This window comes from Chinchilla lanigera, unplaced genomic scaffold, assembly GCF_000276665.1.
Source record: "Chinchilla lanigera isolate Chin_1 unplaced genomic scaffold, ChiLan1.0 scaffold00001, whole genome shotgun sequence".
NCBI classification, from domain to species: Eukaryota; Metazoa; Chordata; class Mammalia; order Rodentia; family Chinchillidae; genus Chinchilla; species Chinchilla lanigera.
The window spans coordinates 42,523,405-42,547,159 of NW_004955402.1; the positions used below are offsets into that span (position 1 = coordinate 42,523,405).

General features: G+C 39.1%; 1 protein-coding gene across 7 annotated transcripts in view; it reads left to right on the forward strand.

The window, feature by feature from the left end:
* Positions 1 to 23,755, forward strand: part of Nedd4l (neural precursor cell expressed, developmentally down-regulated 4-like, E3 ubiquitin protein ligase) — a 349,282-nt gene that overhangs the window by 184,025 nt on the left and 141,502 nt on the right. For 2 of the 7 annotated variants that reach the window (XM_005372988.2, XM_013511013.1), the window contains 3 exons: positions 8,850 to 8,931; positions 11,475 to 11,513; positions 13,920 to 13,973. In XM_005372988.2, coding sequence (XP_005373045.1) covers positions 8,850 to 8,931; positions 11,475 to 11,513; positions 13,920 to 13,973 — 175 coding nt within the window. Of the gene's footprint in view, positions 1 to 8,849; positions 8,932 to 11,474; positions 11,514 to 13,919; positions 13,974 to 16,360; positions 17,953 to 23,755 lie in introns of those variants that run through there. The other 5 variants (XM_005372986.2, XM_013510999.1, XM_013510994.1 and 2 more) reach the window with 4 other exon arrangements.

Genomic DNA, 23,755 nt, shown 5'->3' on the forward strand with positions numbered 1-23,755 from the left:
GTCTCTGAAGTTGACACTCTGGGATTGAGGTGCAACATTCTATGTGTTGATTGATCAGCCTTCCATGTGACTAATGCCTGCCATTTCAGACCTTCTGTTCCAGAGATTCCTCATCTCCCAGCCTTCCTCGGTCCCCTCAACCATATGGTGATGTTGTGTATAGCACCAGAATCCTCCAAATGCACCTGTAACCAAGAGCTTGTGTGTATGGGAAATGGTTCTGAGCCTGTCCTTCTCTTGAGCAAATACCACCAGAGAAGAGGTGCTGCCGAGTGAGTGCAGCAATGGAGCCCGCCATAGCTACTTGGAAGTAGACTGTTGAGAAGCCCATGAGATGGCAATAGGACTGATGCGAAACATCACAGCTCCTCCACAGTAAAGCCTCTGTGGAAACTTTTTGTAGGATTAGCATTCTCCATGACACAAGACTTTATGTGGCAACTGCATGTGCACAGGATAGGTTGCCTTCTCTAGCCTAGGTAATTAACAGATTTAGCAAGTTTCTTATTTTTGCTAGAGTGTAAAATATTACTCAGTAAAATTTAAGTGGTTTTCAAATAACTTCTTTAGAGATGATTTGTATAGGTATTAGCATTAAGGGCTCATAGTCATTTAGGACCCACAGTTGTTAAAACTTCACCTGTACCAACCAGCCTAGATCCATCTCAACCAGCCCAGCTTTCTCTTGTGAGCGGGGCCTGGAAGGACAATAGCTGGAGAGGCCACGGCCCTCCTGTGGTGGTAGATCGTACTTGATACAGTGTTCTCATGTGGCTGAAGTATCTGTGATGCCTATTATAGATTAGGTATTAAGACACACTTTCACTGTACTACTTGAGTAACCACAGTAGTGTGAACTTTGTTGTACCATTTCTAATCTGAGAAATCTGTCTTCTTGTCTCTAAATGTATTGTTTTTGGTTTTTCACTTACTGTAGACATCAAGCTCTCTGTAACATTCTAAAACTAAGATTTTGCATACTCCCTATATGTATATTTGCTTTGGACGTGTGGGTATGTACATGTGTTCTTTCATTCTTCAGTTACGTTTTTAGAAGGTGTCCTTTCCTCCAAAGCCTTTCTAATCAATTTGGAACTTTGGTGATTTTTTTCATAGTAAACAAGTTCAGACTACGCCCACTCTTAAAGATGCATAGGGGAAAGCACTTTTGAGGTCTTTGACAGAGTGAATTTTTTTGACCCACCCCCCTGCAAAGCGATAATACAGGAAATGTTGTGTGCTTACATGGTACTTAAACTTTGCTTCCTTGGCACGAGCCCCATAGAGAAGTCCTTGCTGTTACTTTGATGATGAGGCCTATTGCACCAAGAGGATATTTGTATAGGTATTAGATTAAGAAAATTGGAACATACCCTTTTTCTCCCATTAATATACAGTATTCAGATACTTTCTTTTAAGGCTCTTTGAGACGTTTGCCCTGTTACTTAAAAAGAAAGTTATTAAGTCAGAGATTAGTATTAATGTTGCAAATGACTTTTTGCCCATTCTTACTTCATTGGCACACATTGGATATTTTGTACTTTGAATTTCCTAGTTGGCCCCATTTATTTTGGACCACATAGAGACTAGGTGTGTCACCTTCCAATCTTAGCATCCCAGATAAATAGTGATGCATTTATGTCACTTGAGCAAGATAAAAGTAGGGGAAGAAACCATTCGTGATCTCATTAGTATACTAATACAATGCTGCATAGTTTGGTATATTTATACTGTTGTAATTTTGCTTTCTTCTATAGTTGTGATAGTACAGAGTATTTTAATCCTTAAAGCACAGATGACTATCGTTTGTCATTAATATCCTTTTAAAAACTACATACCATGCTAATGTAATTCACATATGTGTTTATATGCACTCTGTCCTTGCTGTCTTCTTTCTTTTTTTAAAAAATTATAAGGCTGTTTTTATCTTTGGCACCCTGGGGAAATGGCACTGCCTATCAGCAGGTCTACTTCTGGACAAAATGTGGGCTTGGGGAACAACATGAGGTTCAGAATCTGGCCTCACATCCATTTGTTTTCTTCTCATCTGTAAAATGGGATGCTAGACATAGTTGGCTCCTTCTTTCTTGGGTTGTTGTGGGGGTTAGAGGAGGCAAATAGCTAGGCAGAGCTGTACACCAGAAGGTAATAATTGATGCTAAAGTTATTACTATGGTTCACATACTTTTTCACTACGTTTTAAATCATCTTGGAAAACCATTTATAAACTTACTTAATATATGACAGAGAGTGTGTCAACTTTCATAAAGATAGATCTGCATTATAAACTCTCCTTTCCAACTTTGACTTCCTTGGAGAAGGACAGGCAACTCTTTGAGAGCAGGGTCTGCATCTCTTTACGTTTTCCCCACCTTGGTGCCCACCAAATTTCTTTGAATATGGTCAACTCTCAGTGACTTTGAGAAGTTAGATCCACAATGAGACAGTTTCCAAAAACAGGTAAATTTTTTTGTTTTGTATTGCCTTAGAAAATACTGACTCTCTTTGGCTATATTAAAGTAGTGATAGCATAAAAAGAAAAAATATCCCCATACATGGAGAAAATACATAATAGACTATGTTGATTTATCATCATAGGCAAATCACAGACTATCATCTTCTCTTGCAATTATATAGATGTTATAGTAATTCATAGGTAAAATTTTGCTCTTTAGTGACTTCCACTGGAAAATATGAACACCAGAAGATAATACATGCTTGCTCTTGAATAGACATTTTTTCTTCTAACAAACTCCTTTTGTTTTAATGGTTTCATGAGCAACTTCATATCTACATAGATAGAATGAGACCTGTGTGTATATGAGTCAGGTGAGAGATACATGTACAGTTGCCCTGCCTCCCAGGAGTCTCTGTGGTTTAAGTTGGGAACTCCTGAGTGACTGGTTGTAGATGGTAAGGAGGTTGTAGGGAGGGAGCCTATCACAGCTAAAGATTTCAGGAGTGACTGAAGATTTTAGGATATAAGTAGACCACTAATTGCTCCAAACAACAAATCATAACTAAAGTATCTTGAGTATTTTTTCTGCAGGAAAATGACTATGCTGTCAAGTTTTAATGCCCACTGTAACTACTTAGAAGCAATATAAAAATGAATTTGAGTCTACTCTGCACCATTTCTCTCTTCTATTTGTTGAAAAATCACACATATTTAAGAATAAAGTGACTCATTGACCATATTGGTGATGACTGATGTTTTTCTAAACATACTTCATAACTTTCAGTAAGTTTGGAGGACTAGAATGTATGTGCATGTTCTTGAAGAAGTTCTCAGTTGTCATCTATGGAAGGCAGTTTTCTGGGTAGAAAAAATATGGAAAGCCCCTTTGGATTTGTTATTGAGGTCTTGGTTGGCAAAAGAGAGAATGACTGTTTATTAACTTTTTAGTTTTATTTTGCTCAATTAGATATATATCTAATTATATATATTATATATATATAATCTATACAGATATATATGGCAAGAAAGAGCTAGCAGCATATTTAAATTCTGCTTATTCTTTAATATTATAGTATAATTTGTTTCTCTTTTTAAAATGTTCTTTGAAAATATGGTCTTAATAGTTATACCATAATTTATTTAATCACTTCCCTATTGGACTAGAAGGTTGTTTCTATTTTTTATTTTATATATGATGTTGTAATGAGCATTTTAACAGATAAATATTTACCCACCTCTATGATTACTATTTTGGGATTAATCCCCAAGAATAGATTTGATGTATCAGAGGGTATCACCTCTTTGCTCTTGATACTTCTGCCATATTACTTTCCAGAAAACTTGTTATAATTTGTCTTTTCAGTAGGCGAGTATTACAGTGTTATGCCTCTCTTTACAATGTATTACATTTTTTTCAATCTTATATAATCTCCTAGATTAAAAACTTCAGATTCAATATGATTGCATGTCTTCCTGTGTTTTGTCCCTTTTCACACTTTCTGGGTATTGTTCCCCTTACTTGAAAGTATTGTGTAAGTGTGGTTATTCAGGATCTAAGTAATTTATGTAAAACTGATGATAATAGTAAAAATGGAAAAACGAATGAGGAAACCTTCAGCACAACAAATTGTCGCTTAGCAATGCAGGTTTCTTGGTGAAAGTTTCTCTGGGTCAGGAGCCAGATCTTTGTCAGCATTCTTCTGATGTCCAAGCTTCTTGGAAGAACATCTTATAGCTGGTAAACAGGCGATGTCACTGCAACCCAGTCTAAATGTGATCCAACTTCAACACTTGGCCAGTTAAAGGCAACTCCTCCCTTCATCTCCCTGCCCTGCCCCCTGCAAATATGTGGATCTCAGCAAAGACTACTTATTTTGACAAAAAAAAAAAAAAACCACAAAAACCGAGTAAATAACAGGTGCTAAAGAATGCAGAGCACTTCAGTATGTCAAATGGGGTTGGTCAGGCATTACTCTTAGTGACATGTCAGGTTGGGCTGTGCTTACCTGGTGTATCTGCAAAGTTGAGTAACAGGGCAAACCTAGAAAGGCTCACTTGCAGCTCTCCCTGAGAAATGACCTTGTCTGCACCGTCTTTGCTTAATGGTGATCTCCATAGAATGAGTTTCTCCGAGTAAGACTTGTATCTCTTGAATTCTTTAAAGCCAGCCAAGGTCAGTGCAGGTCTGTAGTGCCTCTATTAGAGATGATCAGAGCAGAGGCCCAAAATTTTCTGTACTGGGATCCATGTTGAGCACGAAAGAGACAGTTAAAAGCTGTTCTCTTAGAAGTTTTGCCAAGTTAAAGTGGATTTTTGACCAAGTTTTCTTGGTGACTTTCATGAGAGCAGAAGCCTTGTGAATATTTTGCTATGTATGTTTTCCTCTGTTAGACTGCCTATAATTTTCTTGTGTGTCTCCTATCTCTAAGGTAAAGTAACATCACCTTCTGTTTTTCCAATCAAATGTAATCTTTTGTGTACAGATGAGTTGTCTGGCTAATGGGTGAATAGCTTGAGTATCTTCAGTATGTTTTCCTTTTTGACTTTGTATACTACTGAAAAATACTGAGGCATCTAAAGTCCTTTCAGGTGCATTTACGTGCACATGCATCACAGTGGACATAGAGCAAAAGATCCAGGGTAACTTGGTGCCCTGTGTAGTGACAGTTTTTCAAGAGGACTGAGACCTAGAGGTTACGTGGACCACCACTCCCCTCCTTCAAGCGTTCATATTTATGGCATTCAGTCAGCCACCCAGTTCTATAGGGATCACCTTTGGGGGAGCGCTCAGTCGTTTCTCATTGACCCTTGCCACTTTTGTTTAGACAGTTCTCATTCTTCGGTGTACATGCCATCCTACCGGTTTCTTTACCTGCTGATTTATCTCCTTGTGGTGAATCTAACATTAAATCTGTATTTTTACCATCTCATCTCAGATATATAGGATGGCAGCTGCTAACATTATTGAGGACTTACTATATGTCAAACACAATTGTATTTTAATCTGCCCAACAGTCTCCTTATAAGGGAACTATTGCTATTTTCCCCGTTATATAAATAGTAAAACAGGCACAGAAAAACTGTGTGAGTTTGCCATTATCTAGCCAAGGGAACCAAAATTTGAGCTTTGAAAACCCAAGATTTGAGCCCCTATGGGGATGCCTACCTCCTTGTGGTCTGAACCTAGGCTGCCTGTTTTCCCTAAGCCCTCCACACTGCAGCCTGGCCGTACCTTAGGGTTCAGAATCCCAGCTCCAGCTCATTGCTGGACCTTTATATCTGCCTGGAATCTCCCCTGAGCTTGGCCTTTTCTCTCAGATGTCTCTAGCAGGGTTGCCCAGCATAGAGAAATCATCTGGGACACTTGATTAGTGTAGATAACCAGATCTAGGGTGAGGCCAAGAACCCAGACTCCAGGTGACCCTGGATTGCACAGGTCAAGGACCTCTGCTGCTAACCCTTGTATCCCTGGGTTCTTGGCCTACTCTGTCACATCTGCATTTTATTTCTTTGTGTTCCTTTCAAGTGGGAGTCTATTTCTGGCGCTTGTCTCCTTGCCTGACATGTAGTAGGCGCTCAGTAAACAGAAAGTCGTTTGAATCCTAGTACCAGTTTGTTGTCTCCTTAGAAAGGCTGGAAGGAAGAGTGTGATGCTTAACACTAAAGGTGTGCAGACTGAAATTCTTTTCTGGTCCACACTGACTTATGCAGGATTGAGCTTCTTCCTTAAATAGTCATATTAGTGCTAGCTCTGAGTTGTACTAAACACCAGCCACTAACTGGGTGCCAGGAGTGAATTGTTGTGATGATGACCAGTTGAGCATCCCCACCCGGATCTATAGGAGACTACCGCATATGTGAATACCAGGGAAGCATGTACTACTTCACAAGCTGTAGTTGGCTGGCACCCAGCTTTTCACAGTGTGGCAAATCAGTGTCAAATCAAAGCAGAAGTAGGGAGTGAAAAGAAGCAACTAGAGAACCTCAAATGTCTCCTCAGAGAAGAAAGAAGAGAATATCAGTTGCATATCATGGCTGTCATTTATGGGCACATGTACTCTGTCCTGCTGTGCTGAGTACTAGTTTTAGTACATAATTTTCACCGTTCCTTATAGTAACTCTGTGAGTTAAGAATTGTCATTCCCATTTTATTCATGAATAACCTGAAGAATTAAGTTGCAGTGGAAAAAGAGGAGGATCTTGAGAGCTGTCTGAGCCACTGTTTCCCCCTCCCCATGAGCTTCTGCTGTCCTGACCTTTACCCAGCTCCTGCACTTTTAGTTCTTTGGCCTTCGGTTCTCTCTTCAGACCAAATTCCCTTCCAGGATGGGAGTTTCTTGGCCAATGTTTCATAGAGTTGATCATACCCTAGTACCTACTTGGCTGAGCTCTGGAAACATTATGTGCTCAGGCATGCCTTCCTCATTACAGCCGGGAGACTTTGTCCCACACTGAGAGACCCCTCCCACATCTCCAAGGCCTGTGTCACTTTGTGAGCTACTCAGGGATTACAAAATGAGGTGAATAAATGACCAAGGGAAGAATGTAGTTGCTTATTAAAGTGAAAGCTTAGTTCCTTATTGTAGTTATATAGTAGCCAGCAATCATGATATCTGAGGGACATAAAAACTAGAGTTAATGGCAGAACTTACGGTATTCCCTGTAATGTGAGAAGTGTGTGTGTGTGTGTGTGTGTGTGTGTGTGTGTGTGTGTGTGTATTTATGCATGCACTTTCAGGGTATGCCCAAAGCCTGTTCTTGAGGTTGCCTTCAAGTTTCATTTTAGCAATGGTTTGGTGGTTAGAAGCAGAAAATTTAATTTCTGTAGCAACAAAATACTCTTTGCAAATACTGTCTACAGTAGTGGCTGTCCAGGTTGTGGTTCTGGAATCAGGTGCCTCAGCATCACTTGTAACTGCTAGAAATACACATGTTGGGGTCGCACTACACAATTAAGTTTTGAGCATGGATCCTCAGAGATCTGTGTTTTAACCACTTTCTTCTTCATGTGGTTCTAATAGGCTAAGGCCAGAGCCCTACTGACCAAGAAAGTGATTTTGCCTCCCCCCTAGACCTTAAGTTCCCAGCTTCTGACTCTTGACTCATCTTTTCCTGAGGTTGGCAGTGTCCAGATGAGAAGTAGATGTGTGTGATTAGATGTTCTTGAACCAAACCAAGGGTTACAGTTTATGAACTAAAGGCAAAATTGACTGATACTTTTTCTGTCCTTTTTTTCATTTGCCTTTGACTTTTGGTTTTTTGATATTGGTAATGGTCTATTACTATCAATGTGAATTTTGTTTGAGATGGCAAACAGAAATTAATATAGTTAGCATTTTATCATAACAACAATCTGTTATCTTTAGAAATAGTCTGCAGATTGCAAAATAGGGGTCAGTAATTGTGGTATAGCCACTGAAGGATAACTCAAATTGGCATGAAGCTAATGTGGTAAAGTGACAGGAATAAACTGTCAGCTATATATAATTAGATGAGGAAAAATGGGGGATGGAGTACATAAGAACCCTTTCTATGATTTTTCAGAATCTCTGTCATGAAACTTGTCTTCTGGTCCCTTTCCCCCCTTTAAAGGACAGTTTGACTAGATTTGAACTACCCCAGGGTTAGCAATGTTAGAAAGCATGAATGGACTTAAACTCTTAGTAGATGGTCCACACCAAGTAATCCTTTCAATCTATATGTTGCTCAAAGATTTCAGATTCTCAAGGAAATTACCATTAAAGATGGTGTCTTATATGCAAGGATTTCTGGGAGTTGTAGTCAGGAAACCTAGAATTTTAGATGTAGACTTTTCTCAAATCTGTAACTTTGTGTAATCTTGACTTCGGGCTTTAGTTTTTTTTGTTTGTTTGTTTTATTTTTGTTATAGCTGTAAAATAGCAGGTCTTGGTTTATTTTTTTTCCCCAGGTCTTGGTTTAGATGAACAGTTGCTGTTTTACTTTCTACTAAAAGAAAGATAATTTTTACTTATACAGTGGAAATAAAATTACAAGATGTAAACTAGATTTTCTAGTTTTACAAATGTAAATAAATTTTGTATGTCTCTGAATAATCTTTCTTGTAATCTTTTCAGAATCTGTTTACAAAATATGATAGCAAATTAATGATTTTGAATTAATTATAGGGAAGATTGTCTTTAAAGTTAGAATATTAGTTTCCTTTTCCTTTTTTCTTTTAAATAAGTATTGGCTCTGGGTGATAGAAACTTTTTCAGAGCATATGGACTTGTTAAAATGTTGAAATGTTACTGCTTAGCTTATGGAATTAATATGAGTTGGGACATTAATATATGTTTACATTTTCACCTAGGTTTGGCTTTCTTTTTAATGAAAAGTGTAATCCTATTAAATCTGAAATACTTTCTTGCAGTGATCCATATGTGAAACTCTCACTGTACGTAGCAGATGAGAATAGAGAACTTGCTTTGGTACAGACAAAAACAATTAAAAAGGTAAGTTGCTCATCCTTTATGAAACTTCAAGTCATAATTTAATTCAATTAAAATTAGGAACTTGAGCTGTGTAGAAATTCTATATGAAGAATAAGATGGCAATATTTTTTATTGAAAAATATTTAACATTTTTTTATGTTAAGCATCTGCCAGTAGTAAATGTAAAAATTCTCCATAGACTGAAACTTTTCTGTATTAACCCAAGATGTCAATTCTGGTTTTTTGTTAAATGACTGCAAAAATAAGAATTGCTACAGGTGATAATATTTTTTACAAATAATACAGCAAAATAAAAAGTTATTGTTGTTGAGTTGCTATTCTTCATAATGAAATTTATAATACTTTAAAATGTGTTTATTGGAGTTGTTGGTGGAATTGATAGACACCAAAGGAATGGTTTAAACAGTATTACCAAGGAAAGCAAAATACTTGCTTTAGCTGCATGAAAGCATGTATAACATACTGACAATGCTATATGTATATGTTTTATTTTCTTAAGTTTTATGTGCATCATTTCATTAAAGTTTTATTTCCATAATTATTATTCCTTGATTTGCCTATTACCATGTTTTTATATTCATATATAAATATATGTAAATATTTTCCTCATAGTTCAGGGATTCATTGAAAATGCGTGCAATCTATCAAAAGTGTTGTTTTCCTCTGTGTTTTAAAATGGTTTGTGGGTTGCTATTGTTTTTCCTCACAGCCTCTGGGGAGGTGGTTAGATGGTCTAACGTTGATACACATTTCCTGGGCAGCCTGACTGCCTTCAGTATAGCTCTCCTGCTGCTGTGCCAACGTCCTGATCTTTGATCAGGTCATTTTGTGTGGGGAGCAGTCATGAAGTGTATCCTGCACCTGGCATTGAGACGGGCATTAAAAATCTGTTTTGCAAACAGAGGCCGGTGTTGTGACTAGTGGGAGGATGCCCGCTGAGGAGGGAGGCCATTGTTCCCCACATTAGGCGCTGTCACTCCTATTACCAGTGGAGCGGGCCACCTTGCAGGGAAGGCTGCTGGGGGTTCTGGTCACCTGCTGGATTGGAGCCACGAAGCCAAGCCGCACCCCAGGTGGTGACTAGAAATAGCGCCATGTGTTTCCTTCCGAGGGGAGGTCCTCCTTCTCCCCCCCTTGGACCGGTGGAGGGTGTTGCTCCGTTCTCTAGGCAGCCAGCCTCCTGGTTAGTATATCTGTGCCGCACCGCTGTTGTCTTGCTCTCTTTGTGGCGCTGTGACGGGTCCGTCATTCATTTTTTGGTCTCATGTTGTCGTTGGCTTTCCTTGCCTGCCATTGCCCTGTGTGTTTCCATGGAGCTGCCCTCCGGAAAGCTGTTGTGGGGCGAGGTGGCCTGCAGCTCCCTCCCCATCCCAGGCTCCGCTCCCCGCTCCTCCTCCCTGCTTTGCCATCCTGGCTCCATTCACATGCAAAACGATGAAACTCCATTTCTTTTTAAGATTCAATTAGCATTGGATTCATTGTGGCACTGTGGGTGGAAAAAGTGCTGGTTTATTTTAAAATGCCAGTTCAGTGTTACATGAATTCTGTGTTTTTGTATTTTTATGATGCTCTTTGTCAGTTTTTATTATGTATGTCTGTATGTATGTACATATTTAGGTATTTATTTTTGCTTTACCGTGTTAAAGGGAATAGGCTCATAAAGGCAAATATCATTTTGACTGAAAAATACCTATAGCTGTGGGTGAGGTGATGATTTTTCAGTCTCAAAAATTTTACCTGTAGTGTCTAAGTGTTTTTATATGAGTATTATGGCTGTGGAATGCGTAAAAATACATATATGTGCTAGTTTGTAGAATGTGCTTTATCTTAGTTTTGAAGAATGTTGGGCATGTTTCTTTTGTTTGCTAAGGACAAAAGTATCCCTACCGTTCTTCCAAGATATGTATTTAAATAGATTGATAAAGAGATGGATGGATGGATGTATAAATGGAGATTGAAAGATAAACAGATAAGTATTTCTTAGCCTGGTTATTTGGAGGAAAGAAAAAAAATAGTTCCTTTTTGGTAATAACCAGCAGAGGTTTTTTTTTTTTTTTTCTTTCCTTTGTATAAAATCTGATCATCAGTACAGTTTTTTATGGTTTTCAAATGTCAACATGAATATAAAGATTGAACACTTTCAAGCTCCCCCCCACTACTTCATTATTCTCCAAAACAGATTTGTAGCAGGTAGAGAAAAGTCAACAAAGTTCATTTCCTTCTTCATAGAATACTCATATCAATGCTAAATTCTTGAGGGAAATTTTGTTATTTTCCTTATAAGTCTCTGTGTTTTTCCTTCTGGTGATAGCATGCAATTTATGGTTTCATATCTATGAATCATCTGTTTATAAATATACTCCTTCCTCCATCTATTTGGTTTATAGAATAGTCTCAAGTAATTGACTACCTGCTGCTTTTATTGCTATTTTGAAAATCTTTTTTATCAACAAAAATGTTTAAACAAATATAAAGACTGTATTGCACTAGTAACTGTTAGTTTCCAAGACTATAAAAGATATGACTGATAATTTCTCTTCCAGACGCTGAACCCGAAGTGGAATGAAGAATTTTATTTTAGAGTAAGTTTTTATTTTTTGGTAATCATCCTTATTGATATCTTGTCTTATCACAATAAATTCATTTTGAGGAAAGCAGTAACATTTTTTAAAATGGGAGATTCCTTTTAAGATGAGAAATATTTAGGTAGCTTCCTAATGTGTCCCAAATTTTGAAAGAGTGAGAAGTGATCACAAAATCTTGACTGTTTTATTTGCACATGGGGAGTGGTGGTGGTGGTTGGGAAAATAGAAAGATATCCAAATACTATATTTTGTCTTTTCAACTCAAACTTTTGTTTAAAAAATAAGGTAAAATATAATTTAAACAGTAGTTTATTTTTATGTGACAAGGGTTATGAATTACTTTAGAGGTACAGTTAAGCAGTAGGAGAAATGTATTTAAAAGAAACAGTAAACATTACCAGGTATGGGTCTGGAGATATAGTTCAGTGGTAGCTCTTGCCTAGCACACACATAGCTCAGGGTTGGATCCTGTAGCACCCCAAAGAAGAAGAAAAAGAAAAAGGAAAACTACCAATTATGTTCCAATTTAGAGAGAAAATTTTTTGTTATTCATACATTTAGTATGTGTGTATGTGTGCACTATAAAATTACTTTTGGAATTTAAATGCCACTCAATAAGGTAAATTTTCCTTAATCTTATATATTTAATATCTACAACAGCTGTATGTAGAAATGGCTAAATTCTGTGAAATAGCTGGGATTTCTCCTCAGTGAGCTTTAGTGACTGTTGCTGTTTTTTGTTACCAAAATTCTGAAAATATTAAACTACTCAGCTATTTAATTGAAAGAAAGAGTTTTTTTATTTCCTCTTTAAAATGGAAGAATTTTAATTGTATAACTGTGCTATTAAAAACTGCTGTCCTCCAGAAATACTCCAGATTAGGCCATTGGCTTAGTGCACATGCCCAAAGATCAATATTGCCATTAGGCCCCTTGTAATTGGTCTTGACTTCTTTTCAATAGGGATAGCATTTTATTTGCTCCACATTTGGATAACTATATCCTGCATCTGTTTTTTATTATTTTCAGAGCTGAAAACAGCACTGATATTTTAATACTTGGTAGATCCCGTGTTCAGCCTCTACCAGATGTATTTTAAATTACTCCATGAAGAACTGACAGGTGATTGGAGGCTGAGAGGAGTGACTGGCCCTTTGTTAACTCTCAAATACAGTTTTCTTCTTGTAGAGCTCCAAATTACTTTCCTTTCATTTGAACCATATTTGGGTGAATTTTAGTACATGGAAAACTTTTTCAATGATTCTTAACTATAGACATATTTAAATTCTATTTTTTTAATTCTATTTTTAAAGATGTCTTTGTTTGTTGTACAGAATTTTCCGGTACAAACTACGTGCTGCAGCCTGTACATGTGTTCCATAGTCAGCAACACAAGTTGAGTTCAACAGCAGACCTGGGTCACATCTCTGGCTTTACCGTTTATCGCCTTTGTGACCCTGGAAAAGCCACTGAGGACTCTCAGTCTCCCTGGGTTCCCGGTTTCTCATGTAGGAAAGGGGAGTCCTTGCTTGGAGGCTTGCTTCCCTGATTTACATGCAGTAACATAAATGAGAACACTTGGTACCACATCCCACGCAGTTGGTTATGATGCCCGAATCTAGGTGATGTTACGTGGACCAACTTGAGCTGTTTTAGTAAAGAAAAAGAGGCAAAATTCTACTGAAAGCCTGTTAATTCTAACACTGACCCCCCACATTGCTGGAACTAGGAGGATCTTTCTGGTTCTCTCTGATGGTTCACAGGACAGGTCCTGGAGAGCAGCGGGCCAGAACTTATTCACATCCTGGCTGCCTGACACACTTGCTGTGGGCTCCTGGGCCAGGTACTTTACTCCCTTAGTGTCAGCTCTTCATGTGTGAAATCAAGGTGATAGCTACATATCACAGGGTTTCTGTAAGGATTAAATAAGATCAGGTATTATTGACCTTTAACGAGTAGATAATGCCTTAAAAAGTCATAATGATACATAGCTACTCTTAGTATTTTCTTAATGATTATTACCATTAGTAGTAGTAGCAGTAATAGGCCTAGGAGATTTTTCTCTGGCAGGGGCCTATGTGAAAATATGACCATGTGAAGAGGATGCCTATTTGTAGTACATACGAACTCTTGAAAGTTCTTTGGATTATCCTTTTTTATTCTAGTAATATAGGTAAGGGCCTTACCTTTTTCTGATATACCAAAATATTAGGGGTAGAATTACAGAGAAATCAAGAATAGCAAATTTTATTTAGTAGATACAGAATTGCCAGATAATTAGGTTAACTGTTCCTATTATACAGTTGAGTTGGTATATTATAAAGCATTATTCTATTCTGTCCCTTATTTTGTTTTTCAAATGATTCCTGCTCATTTTTGAAATAATACTAATGTCCCCTCTAGGTAAACCCATCAAATCACAGGCTCCTGTTTGAAGTATTTGACGAAAACAGATTGGTGAGTGTTTATTTTTGAATTTTGCTTCATTTCTTAAACATTGAATTTTTAGGGCTGAACCTTCCAAACTCTGTCTGTTGGTTGTATATGCTCAGTAGAGGACTTCTTTTGTCCCACTGCTAGAGTTCACCATTCTAAAAATATTTGTGTGCTTGTAACATGGAAAATTTACTTTAAAATGTATGTATTTTTTATTTCAGTTAAGATTATTGAAAGTTACTGATGATAATCTTAGCCAGAGTGCTTATATTCTGGTTTTGGGAATACAGAACAATAGGCAGATCTGTAAAGATGTCATCAGGCACATAAACAAACCGATGGGGAATTTTTTTTTTTTTTCTTGGTACCGAAAATGGATGGGGAATGTTAAATCTAAACCAGACTGTACTTCTGTGATCCATTCAGTAGCATATCTCTGGTAATTCTCTCTGGACAAATGTATTCTAACAGTATATAGAAAAGAATGAATCTATACTTAGCAGGTAGTTAAGCTGTATTTTAAAGGTAGTACCTTCTCAAGAAAGATCCTTAGTAAATATTTTCAGAAGCAAAGATGGGGCTGGGGATATAGCTCAGTGGTAGAGTGCTTGCCTGGCATGTGCAAAGCCCTGGGTTACATACCAAGTGTGCAAAAAATAAAAAGACTTAAAATTTTTTAAGTTTGATATAGTCCAGCTAAGTTGCCCAGGCTGGCCCAGGACTTGAGATCTTCCTGCTTCACCCTCCCAAGTAGTTAGGATTACAGGTGTCCTCTGCCACTCCCAGCTGAAAGTCCATTTTTACTTCCTTGATAGATTGAATGAGATTCTGCTAAGGGGTCAGTGCTTGCTTTTATCTTACCCAGGCATGTGAATCAGCAATGTTTAGGTTCAGTAAAGCAGTAAGTCCCTGCAGACATAGAGGCCTCTATAGACTCACCTATATTCTCTGATTTATTAAGTATAATAACTCTTTAAGATGAAAAAAGGGTCATAAGTGAGGAAAAATCATGTCTTCTTTCCTAAGTTAATCATTCAGTTTTCTTTTACTAAGAGAAATCACTTTTTAAAAAAAAAAATCCCATTTCCATGATCTAAAATATTGACTATAGTTGAGATGACTTTGCCTTGGATGAGAAAGTGTATTTCCAAAGCAAAAAGGGCTTTGACTGCAAAGCTTTTAAGAACTCCTGTATGAATACATACTTTATCTGAACAATCTCACTTTATAATATTAATACTAAGCTTTGCCCCAGGCCATGTGCAGTGTTGTTACTATGCAAAGAATGTTGCTGGTGGTGACTTTTCTCTTTGTTGGCTGTTAATCCAGCAAAGAGAATGCATGACTGTAGTAGTACTTGGAAGTTCTAGCATTAAGCAAACTAGCTTTCATTTCTCTCGTAGAAGTCATTTTTGGCCTTTAGAACTCATGGTTTTAGAAAAGAGGTTTGGATTTATGTAAACACAGGGTTAATCCTCCACACCTCTGATTCTAGAACTATTGACAAAGTCAGGCTTTGCAGATTTTAAATAAACTTTGTGTCACTCTTAGCAGATTGATATTCTGTTTTTTAACCTCCTTCTAAATAAACCTTTGTATTAAAATAACTGATGTTTCTGGTTCACAGAAAATAATGTTTAAAACACATAGAATATTTCCAAGTTAACTACGAATCTAATGACAAGTTTTTGAACATGAGCTTTTATTTCTTAGGTCTTTTTTGGCTCATTACAAACATAGGAAGATTTCATGTTTAGACTCTAACTGTGCTATTATTGCTAACTTCTTACTGGAAAACAGTCAGCTCCAGGTGGCATTTCTTCAGTATGGTTTTTAATTTAAATTACTCAAAAACCACGTGAACACCCTTCTTAAATTTTCCTTCTTTTTGGGGGAGGAGGGTGTTTTCTTTTCCTCCTATCTGGCATATGAGAGTGAATGTTTTCTCCAGCTGGGTTTCTTTTTCTCTGGTACTTCCGTATCTGACAATCGTGTTATATGTGAGGTCCACACACTTCTTTTAAATGAGAAGTGTTCAGAGGAACAGGAGCCCAGTCAGGGGCACAACTGGCTGTGTAGTAAGTTTGTGCCCCCCCAGACCTCACTTTGCTATTTTGTTACTAGTAGATCATGGTCTAATTATTTCCCATTAAAGGGACACTAATACTGTGGGGTGTGTAATCGTATTTATAGCATGTTTTATTAGTTTGCATTCCCTCGTGGTAGTGTAGTGATATCATAAATAACAGAAACATAACATCTGACGCTTACGAAAGGGTTTCCCCTTCAGCTGAGCTGTGTTTTCCTTGTTGCTTGGTGTGGTGGGTAGGTGGGGATACACCAGTGTGTTTGTGTTTAATGCACTGGGACCCTGCAGAGAGTCCCATTGCCGCGCATAGTTGGGAGAGAAATGTCCCGTGAATGTAATGCGGCCAGATTTACAGCAGCAGGGCTGGAGGTGTGTTTGCTGCCTCAGTCAGCTGCGTGAGCTCCCTGCTGGGCTGCCCCTTTCTGACAGAGCAGCAGCAGCTGGGAAGGTGCTGTTTCAGGCTCTTGCTGTTAGGAAAAAAAAAAAAAAAAAAATGAAAGCGAGAGGGGGGAAATTGCACTAAGTCCACAAGCTGGCATTGGAGGGGGAGAGCGCGGTCATGTGGTTCTGGCCATCCTACCCTCTGTCACGGTGTAGATGAGAGCTTTTTGCTCTTATCCAATCATGCCTGGAATGCCGCTTGCCACTTGGGCTATTTCTGCTATCTGTCGCTCTTGGTGCCGCAGTGCTAACGGTTTGGCAGATGGGACACTTTTTCTTGGAGTTGGTGTCTTTGGTTTTTGACTTCTGGCAGTGCCGGGCTTGTTGTTGCTGCTCGCCCTCTCCCTCTCGGCCCCCCTGGTCACCATGGCCCATCGGCTTCGGTTTCATTTTGGCTCTGGGCGCAGCAACACAGCCCCCGAGTCAGAGATCCTAGACCAGGAGAGAGAAGAAGACTTTTTCATGGCATTCCACACCCTCCCGCGGCGGAGCAGCCCACATCCCTTCACCCAGAATGGAGGGGAGGACGGCGGTGGCCTGCAAGAAGGCGTGGGCGCGCTCAAGCGCAGCTCGTCCATGTTCATCCCGCAGCTCCTCACCAGCATCGACGCACGCCCCACACGCAGCTCCTCCGTGCAGATCTCCCTGCAGCGCAAGGCAGCTGATGGTGCCACCGACGGGTGCGGGCCACCCAATGGCTCTGAGGACCGGCCTCCCAGTGCCACATCTGACCTCGGGGACCAGGCCACAGCTGCTGGGGCCCAGAGTGTTGTGCTGGAGCCCTCGCCAAGGGACACCCCCGGGAGCTCTCCTCCCAGGGCAGCCCGGGACCCCCAGGTCAACGGCACATGTGACAGGCGCTTTCAGGAACCAGGCTTGGCAGATGGCTTGGAGGAGGCCGCCCCGGGCCTGCGTATCCAGCACCGTGCCTCAAGCGCAGACGTGCGCCAGGTGCGCCTACTGCCTTTTGGGTCTGATAGCCAGGCAGCGCAGGAGCCCAGGCGCTGGTCCCTGCAGCATGTTCCGGATGCTTCTGGAAGCTCCGGGAAGCGATGCTTTGTCTTCCAGTTGCAGCAGCCCCAAAAAGGTGCACCAGGGCTAGGCAGTGACTTCAATTTTGGCTTTACTGGCACTAAGGGGGACAGATTGGTGAGGTATCCCCGCATTCGGCTGGAGAGGAGCACTTCGTACCCTACCCAGCCCCGAGTGGGCCGGGGGAGCCCCACGGAAGAACGAGGAGTCCCTGAGACTACGCCGCCTCGGACAGGCAGGATGGCTCCTGAGATCCGCAGGACAAATTCCATGGAGAGGACTCCACAGGGTCAGGGGTGCACGTTTAAGATCAGGCAAGATCAAAACGCTGGGCAGCAGCATTTCCGGATTCTTGTGACTCGGGAGCCCGAAGAAACTCCCCAGAATTCTGAGGAGAAGAACGGCAAGAGTTCTGGTCCAACAGGAGCAGGTGCCCCGGTAAGTCCGCATGTTTATGAATGCAAGTTGCCGAGACCACCGTGGAATCCCAACTTGGAAAACTTATTCTGCAGTGTATTTAAAATCAGCTTTACCCTCCACTCTGGGAGTTTCCCTGCTTCAGGCCAGTGAAACTGATGTCTGGCCACGTTCGGGGACGGTGATTTGAGGTCGAGTTTTGGTAGGGGTCCGTGAAGCTAGTTACCCCTTCAGAAAATGTTTTCTTTAGGTCTTCAAAATCAAAGATCTTTGTCTGTTTTGGAAATCTAAGAAAAACATACACACATACACTTTTGTTACTTTTCCTTCTGAATAAAAGAATTTTAAAAATTTATTACTTAAAATTAGTCTGCCAAAGAACAAGCCAGTGCCCCAATATGTTGATATTGGAAACACATTTTAAAAGCTGCTTGCAAATGTAGCCAGTGACAACACTTCCCTTCAGAAATAATCAGTTTTAATAAAGGTGAACACGATATAGCAGTGGACTTCAGTTTTAGTGTCTTAATCATTAAATGCAGGTAAAGTTTGGTGGGTTCTTCCTTAACGGCCTTTTTGTTGTAGACTGTTACTAGTCCTTGTTATATAATGTATTGTCTTTGAGTTTTATTCCATTAGACAATACTGAAGAAGAGTAGTGTCACTGCCGGGACAGTAAGAGATGTGGTTTTGAAGCAGATTGGCTTATGGACCAAGGTTAGGGGAAGCTGTGTGGGGAGTCACTAATGGTCAGATTACAAAGCAGTGCAACTTAACACTGCCCACTTGAGTATCTAAGCCAAGGATGCTGTATATAGCATAGTAAGTGTCCTGTCTCCAGCTGTGGAGATGGACGCCTTGCAGGAGACTCTGGTTTACTTCGCCTGTGTTCTCGCTGTCTCCCTTTCAGTGAAATGGAATACAGAGAGACAGCTGCTAACTCTACTAGGCATATGATGACTCTGCAGCTTTCATAGTTTAGAGTGAGATGAAAAGTTTAATTGGTTAGATTTCTTTTTACTAATGGTCACTAGCCATGGAGTGTTTCCTTAAAGAACAAGCTGCTTATATTTTTAAACTGGATTCTTCCCCCTGAACTTCATGTGGTTAGTAGTTTGAGGATATGATTATGAAATGCCTTTGGGTCTTCTGCTTGGATTTCACTTGTGAACTGTCTTTTCAAAGCGCGCAGCTTGAATATTACTCTAGAATTATGGTGTCTTTTGTTGCTTTGTGTTCAGTAGTATTTTTGTAATTCAAGTAAACTTTGTCACTGCTCCATCTGTCACTAGTCTTCACCATTCTGAAAGTATATTTTTCTCTCCTTTCAATTCTTTTTTTTTTGGTTTTTTTCCGATATCAGGAATCGAACTCACAACCTTGCGCTTGCCAGGCAGTCGCTGTGCCGCTGAGCTAAGCCCCTCCTTTCAGTTCTTTATTGTCTCAAATCCTTTAATTATGAAATGGCTAAGTGTTTCGTGTTGGTCTGAACCCATACCAATTATTATACACTAATACAGCTTTCAATAATATAGTAGCTTTTAACCCACCCCAGCAAATTAATATGACAGTTGTAGGCTTTTGCTTAACCTCACAGTTCCATGGTGAACTTGGTCTATCTACTATAGGAAGATTGAGAAAAATTCCCTATCCAAAAGTTTTGGTAACTGCTCTATTACATTAGTAAAAACAAATCATTTCTGCAGTTCAGATGTTGGACAAATGCATTTATATTTATGTGATAAAATTCTCATTTGATTTGGAGCTTTTAATGTAATTCAAAACAATATACTAAAATTATGTGTCCTACAAGGGCTGCTTTAATCTGCAAGGACTATGTAGTAGAAAACAAATTTTTAAAAGTGGGAAATATAAATTCTGAAATAAAGGTCATTATGGAGAGAAAGTTTTATCTAGTGAATGGGTTTCATAGATAGGTGTTTTCGGGCATGTATGTAATTAGTATATGGTTGATAAACTGGTTTTCTTTTAAGCAAAAGCTTTTGTCTTTAGAAAACAAAAACAAAGTTGATCACATAGCAAAACTCTCTGCTCCGTTCAGTAACTTTGTATGTGTTTCATACAGACCAGTGGGTAGGCAGCAGCTGCCACAGCCTTATTTATCTTGAAAGAACACATTCACTTGGGTGTCTACAGCCTGGCCACCACCAGGCTTTTTTGGCGTTTCTAATATGCACTTCTTTTGTCAGAAGGGCATTTAATTATTAAATTTACATTAAAAATTAACTAAAATTGATTGCAGTCTAGTTTTTCAGTGATGTAGAAAATTTTTTAGGCTTGGGGATACCACCCAGGATTCCTTTTACAAATGTGCTCAGATTTGATGAGCTATGCTGTAGATCTTACTACAAGTTTAAATTACTGAGTACTTTTGTCTTTTATGCCTCCAAGACCTCCCGCCATATACAAGTCTAAAACACAACACGACTCCAAAAAATGTTAACTAGCTAGAGTTTTAGACAAAATTTCAGAGAGAACCTCACATGGTAATAGATTTCTCCAGATCAGTCAGTAAAGCAGAATCAGAGCAAGGTGTGGTGGTACAGGCTTTAATCTTAGTATTCTGAGGCTGAGACAGAAAGATCACAAGTTCAGGCACCCCTTCTCTCTTCTCTCTCTCTCTCTCTCTCTCTCTCTCTCTCTCTCTCTCTCTCTCCTCTCTCTTTCTCTCTCTTTCTTTCTCTTTCTCTCTCTTTCTCTCTCTCACACACACACACACACACCAGCAACTCACCAAGACCTTGTCTCAATACAAAAAGTTTTAAAACAGGATAAGGATGTAGCTAAGTATAAAGGCCCTGGTTCAATCTCCAGTACAATAATAACAAAAGGCAGAAATGTTTCTTGTAGTTGTCAATTATGCCACTAAAACATTTCAGAGGCCTTAGAATTTATCCGTTCACCCTGTAGCATTTTTAAATAACGTAGTTATTTTCTTAAATTAGTTTCTGGCTAATTTGCTTTGGTTATGAGCTGCTTAATTGCATTAGAGTTATTCTAAGGAAGTTGGGTCAGCCGTTACCAATATGTGAGCCCCCTTTGAACACTTTTGTGAGTAATGACTGCTAAATTCTGCATTTTACAAGCTTGAGGAACCAGCTTTCTAATTCCACTAATGTTATTAAGTGTTTAAAGTCTACTGTGTATATAATATTACACTAGTTACTTGGAAAGTTTCAGAGACTATCTCAATTTCTTGCTGACACAGAGGGTAAACATAGGGAAGAGGGCGTCCAGGAAGCAAACCAGGAATTCTCACACCTACTGCCTACGCTAAGAGCAAAGGAGGGAGTGTCCTTCTTTCCTTCCACCCTGGCCTTCCTGAACTTTCCTGTATCTTCAGTGAACTTTCCTGTGTCTTCACTACTTCTCAGAAATAGTGTGGTAATCGTTTGTGGCTAAAAGTTCATTTGCTGCAAAACAAAGATAATCTGTATTACTTTTATTCGGAGGGAATTTTGGGTCAAGATAGTTTTACTATACAGAAAAATTTTCCTATCCGTACCAATTGGTATCCCTTTTTTAACCCTAAAAATAACTCTGAATATCAAATATATAACCATCACTTCTTTTGAAAACATAACATCCACATTGTAATGGATAAGAAAAAAATAGTATTCCTTGCATTAAATTGGTTTCTGATTGGATTATGTAAATTTTCCCCTCCCAGATATAGTAGTGGTCTCTCTTCATCTGGTCATATGTAATAACCAAGTATTACATGACAAAATTTCAGCTATTTTTACTATTTTAACTACTTGAACTACTTTTTTTAATGTATCAGCATTGTGCAGGGTTGACATTGATTTGTGTTTGTCAACAATTAACAGGACTTGCGGCAATAGCTCATGTTTTAGGACTTTACAAGTGAAGAATGGTTATTTACTCTTAAATTAGTATGTCTGACTATTCTGTTATAGAAGTGTCATCTCACAACCTTCCTTTCTACCATCTAAAGCAGTGTTTGTCACTGTTTCAGATAAAGGTATAGATTGTTGTTAGGTGTGATAGTAGTTTGTATATATCGTAGCATACTATGTATATACAATAAGAATATACATATTATAAAGATACATAGATAGATTCACAATTCAAAAGCATATCTTAGGCCAGAAGGCACTGTAAGTGTTTCTTGTGATGTAACATTTTTGCTAAACATTTGGTGCCTTCCAGTACTGGCCTACTAGAGGGAGGAGGCAGCTCTAGGGGTGCAAAGAGCCAGCCTCAGCAGTTCACTGGCTTTGAGACTTTGAGTGGTTAGACTTCCCTTAAGCATAGTCCCTTATCAATAAAGAGGAAGGTAAAAATGTCCGGCCTCCTAGGTTGGGACACCAAAAGCGTAGCTCCTCAGTTAAATGAGGCAAATTTGTGCAGGCACCAATTCATTAACCAGGTACACAAGTCTTTCACCTAAGTCAATGAGGTTGTCTGTGAAGAGGAAATCTTTGATCAGCATAGCATCAGACACAAGGACAACAGGCATTTATGGCATACCTGCAAATGTAGACTTTAATAACTAGCCTTGATGTTTTCTCTGACATCATCTGGTCTTTCCTATTTGTCTCTAGCACTGCCCCAAGATGATGCAGTTTCTTAAAAAGAATTGATTCGTGAGGCAAACATTGAAGAATGTGACCTTGATGATTTTTGCATTGTTGATTTTCTTTTAAATCTTAGAGAACATCCTGGCTGCTTTGCGCATATATTTTTATCACGTCATTTTGCCGTGACGGATTTTCAATGGTCAGGGTTACATAGACTCCTTGGAGGCACTTGAGAAGCAGTGTCATATTATCTGTACAGTTTCTACATTGTGTGACTTACAAACAAGGGAGATATTTGGGAAGATGCCTTACTAGCTGTTGCCTTCCAGAAGGTTTTCATAAACGTTGCAACTGCTTTGCCTGGCTAAGCCTGGAGGCAGAGTTCCTAGTCATTGAAATAAATCTCCAGTTATATAATACATACTAGTAAAAAGTTCTCTCTACATAATAGTTCACAAAACCAAAAGAAATTTATTCCATGTAAGGATTATCTTAATATTATATAAACATTGGATATTTTTTTGTCATCGGAGCTAAGTGGTAATGGTATTTGGGCAACTTGAAATGATCAGGAGATTTTTTAAATGAAAATAATTAACTGCATATTATTATGCCAAGAGAGACTAGCTATCCTAAATACACTTTTGCCTGTTAACTCTTAAATACTTTACTGAGATATTTGCAATATTAGAGAAAAAGAAAAATAGATAAATCATGCTGAAACTGTTAATTCAATACATAAATACCTGAATTCTGAGTTTCCTCTATAAATGCCAAAAGAAGCTTAGGAATCAGATCCACTGTTGGCTGGTGACTGTTCAGAGGTTTATTATCCTCTCCACGGTCTTCTGCTTCCTTTAACTCTCACCAAGCAGCATAGTACTCCATGCCTGCACAGGGGAGAAGCAGTTCTTAAAAAGAACCCACGTGCTAAACAATCCACATGCCATGCATGTCCTTGTCCAGATTGAAAATCAAAAAGACCTAAAAGAATGGAGTGTAGAAAAGAAAAACAGCTAAAGTAGGTATTACACAATGTCTCAATTTTCTGAGCCTGTGGAGATTATTGGAAGGTGTTTTGAAATAATCTTGACTCAGTGTACATCGTGAATGCATAATGCTTTCAAGGGAGCTCCCAGTTTTGAAATCTCCTCGTTATTCCAGCATCCATGGCTTACTTGGACCAGCTCTGGGACACAGAGCGGGGATAAGTGAGTAAGTAAGTGAGACAGGTGGCTTGATGTGAGTGGGCCCGAAAG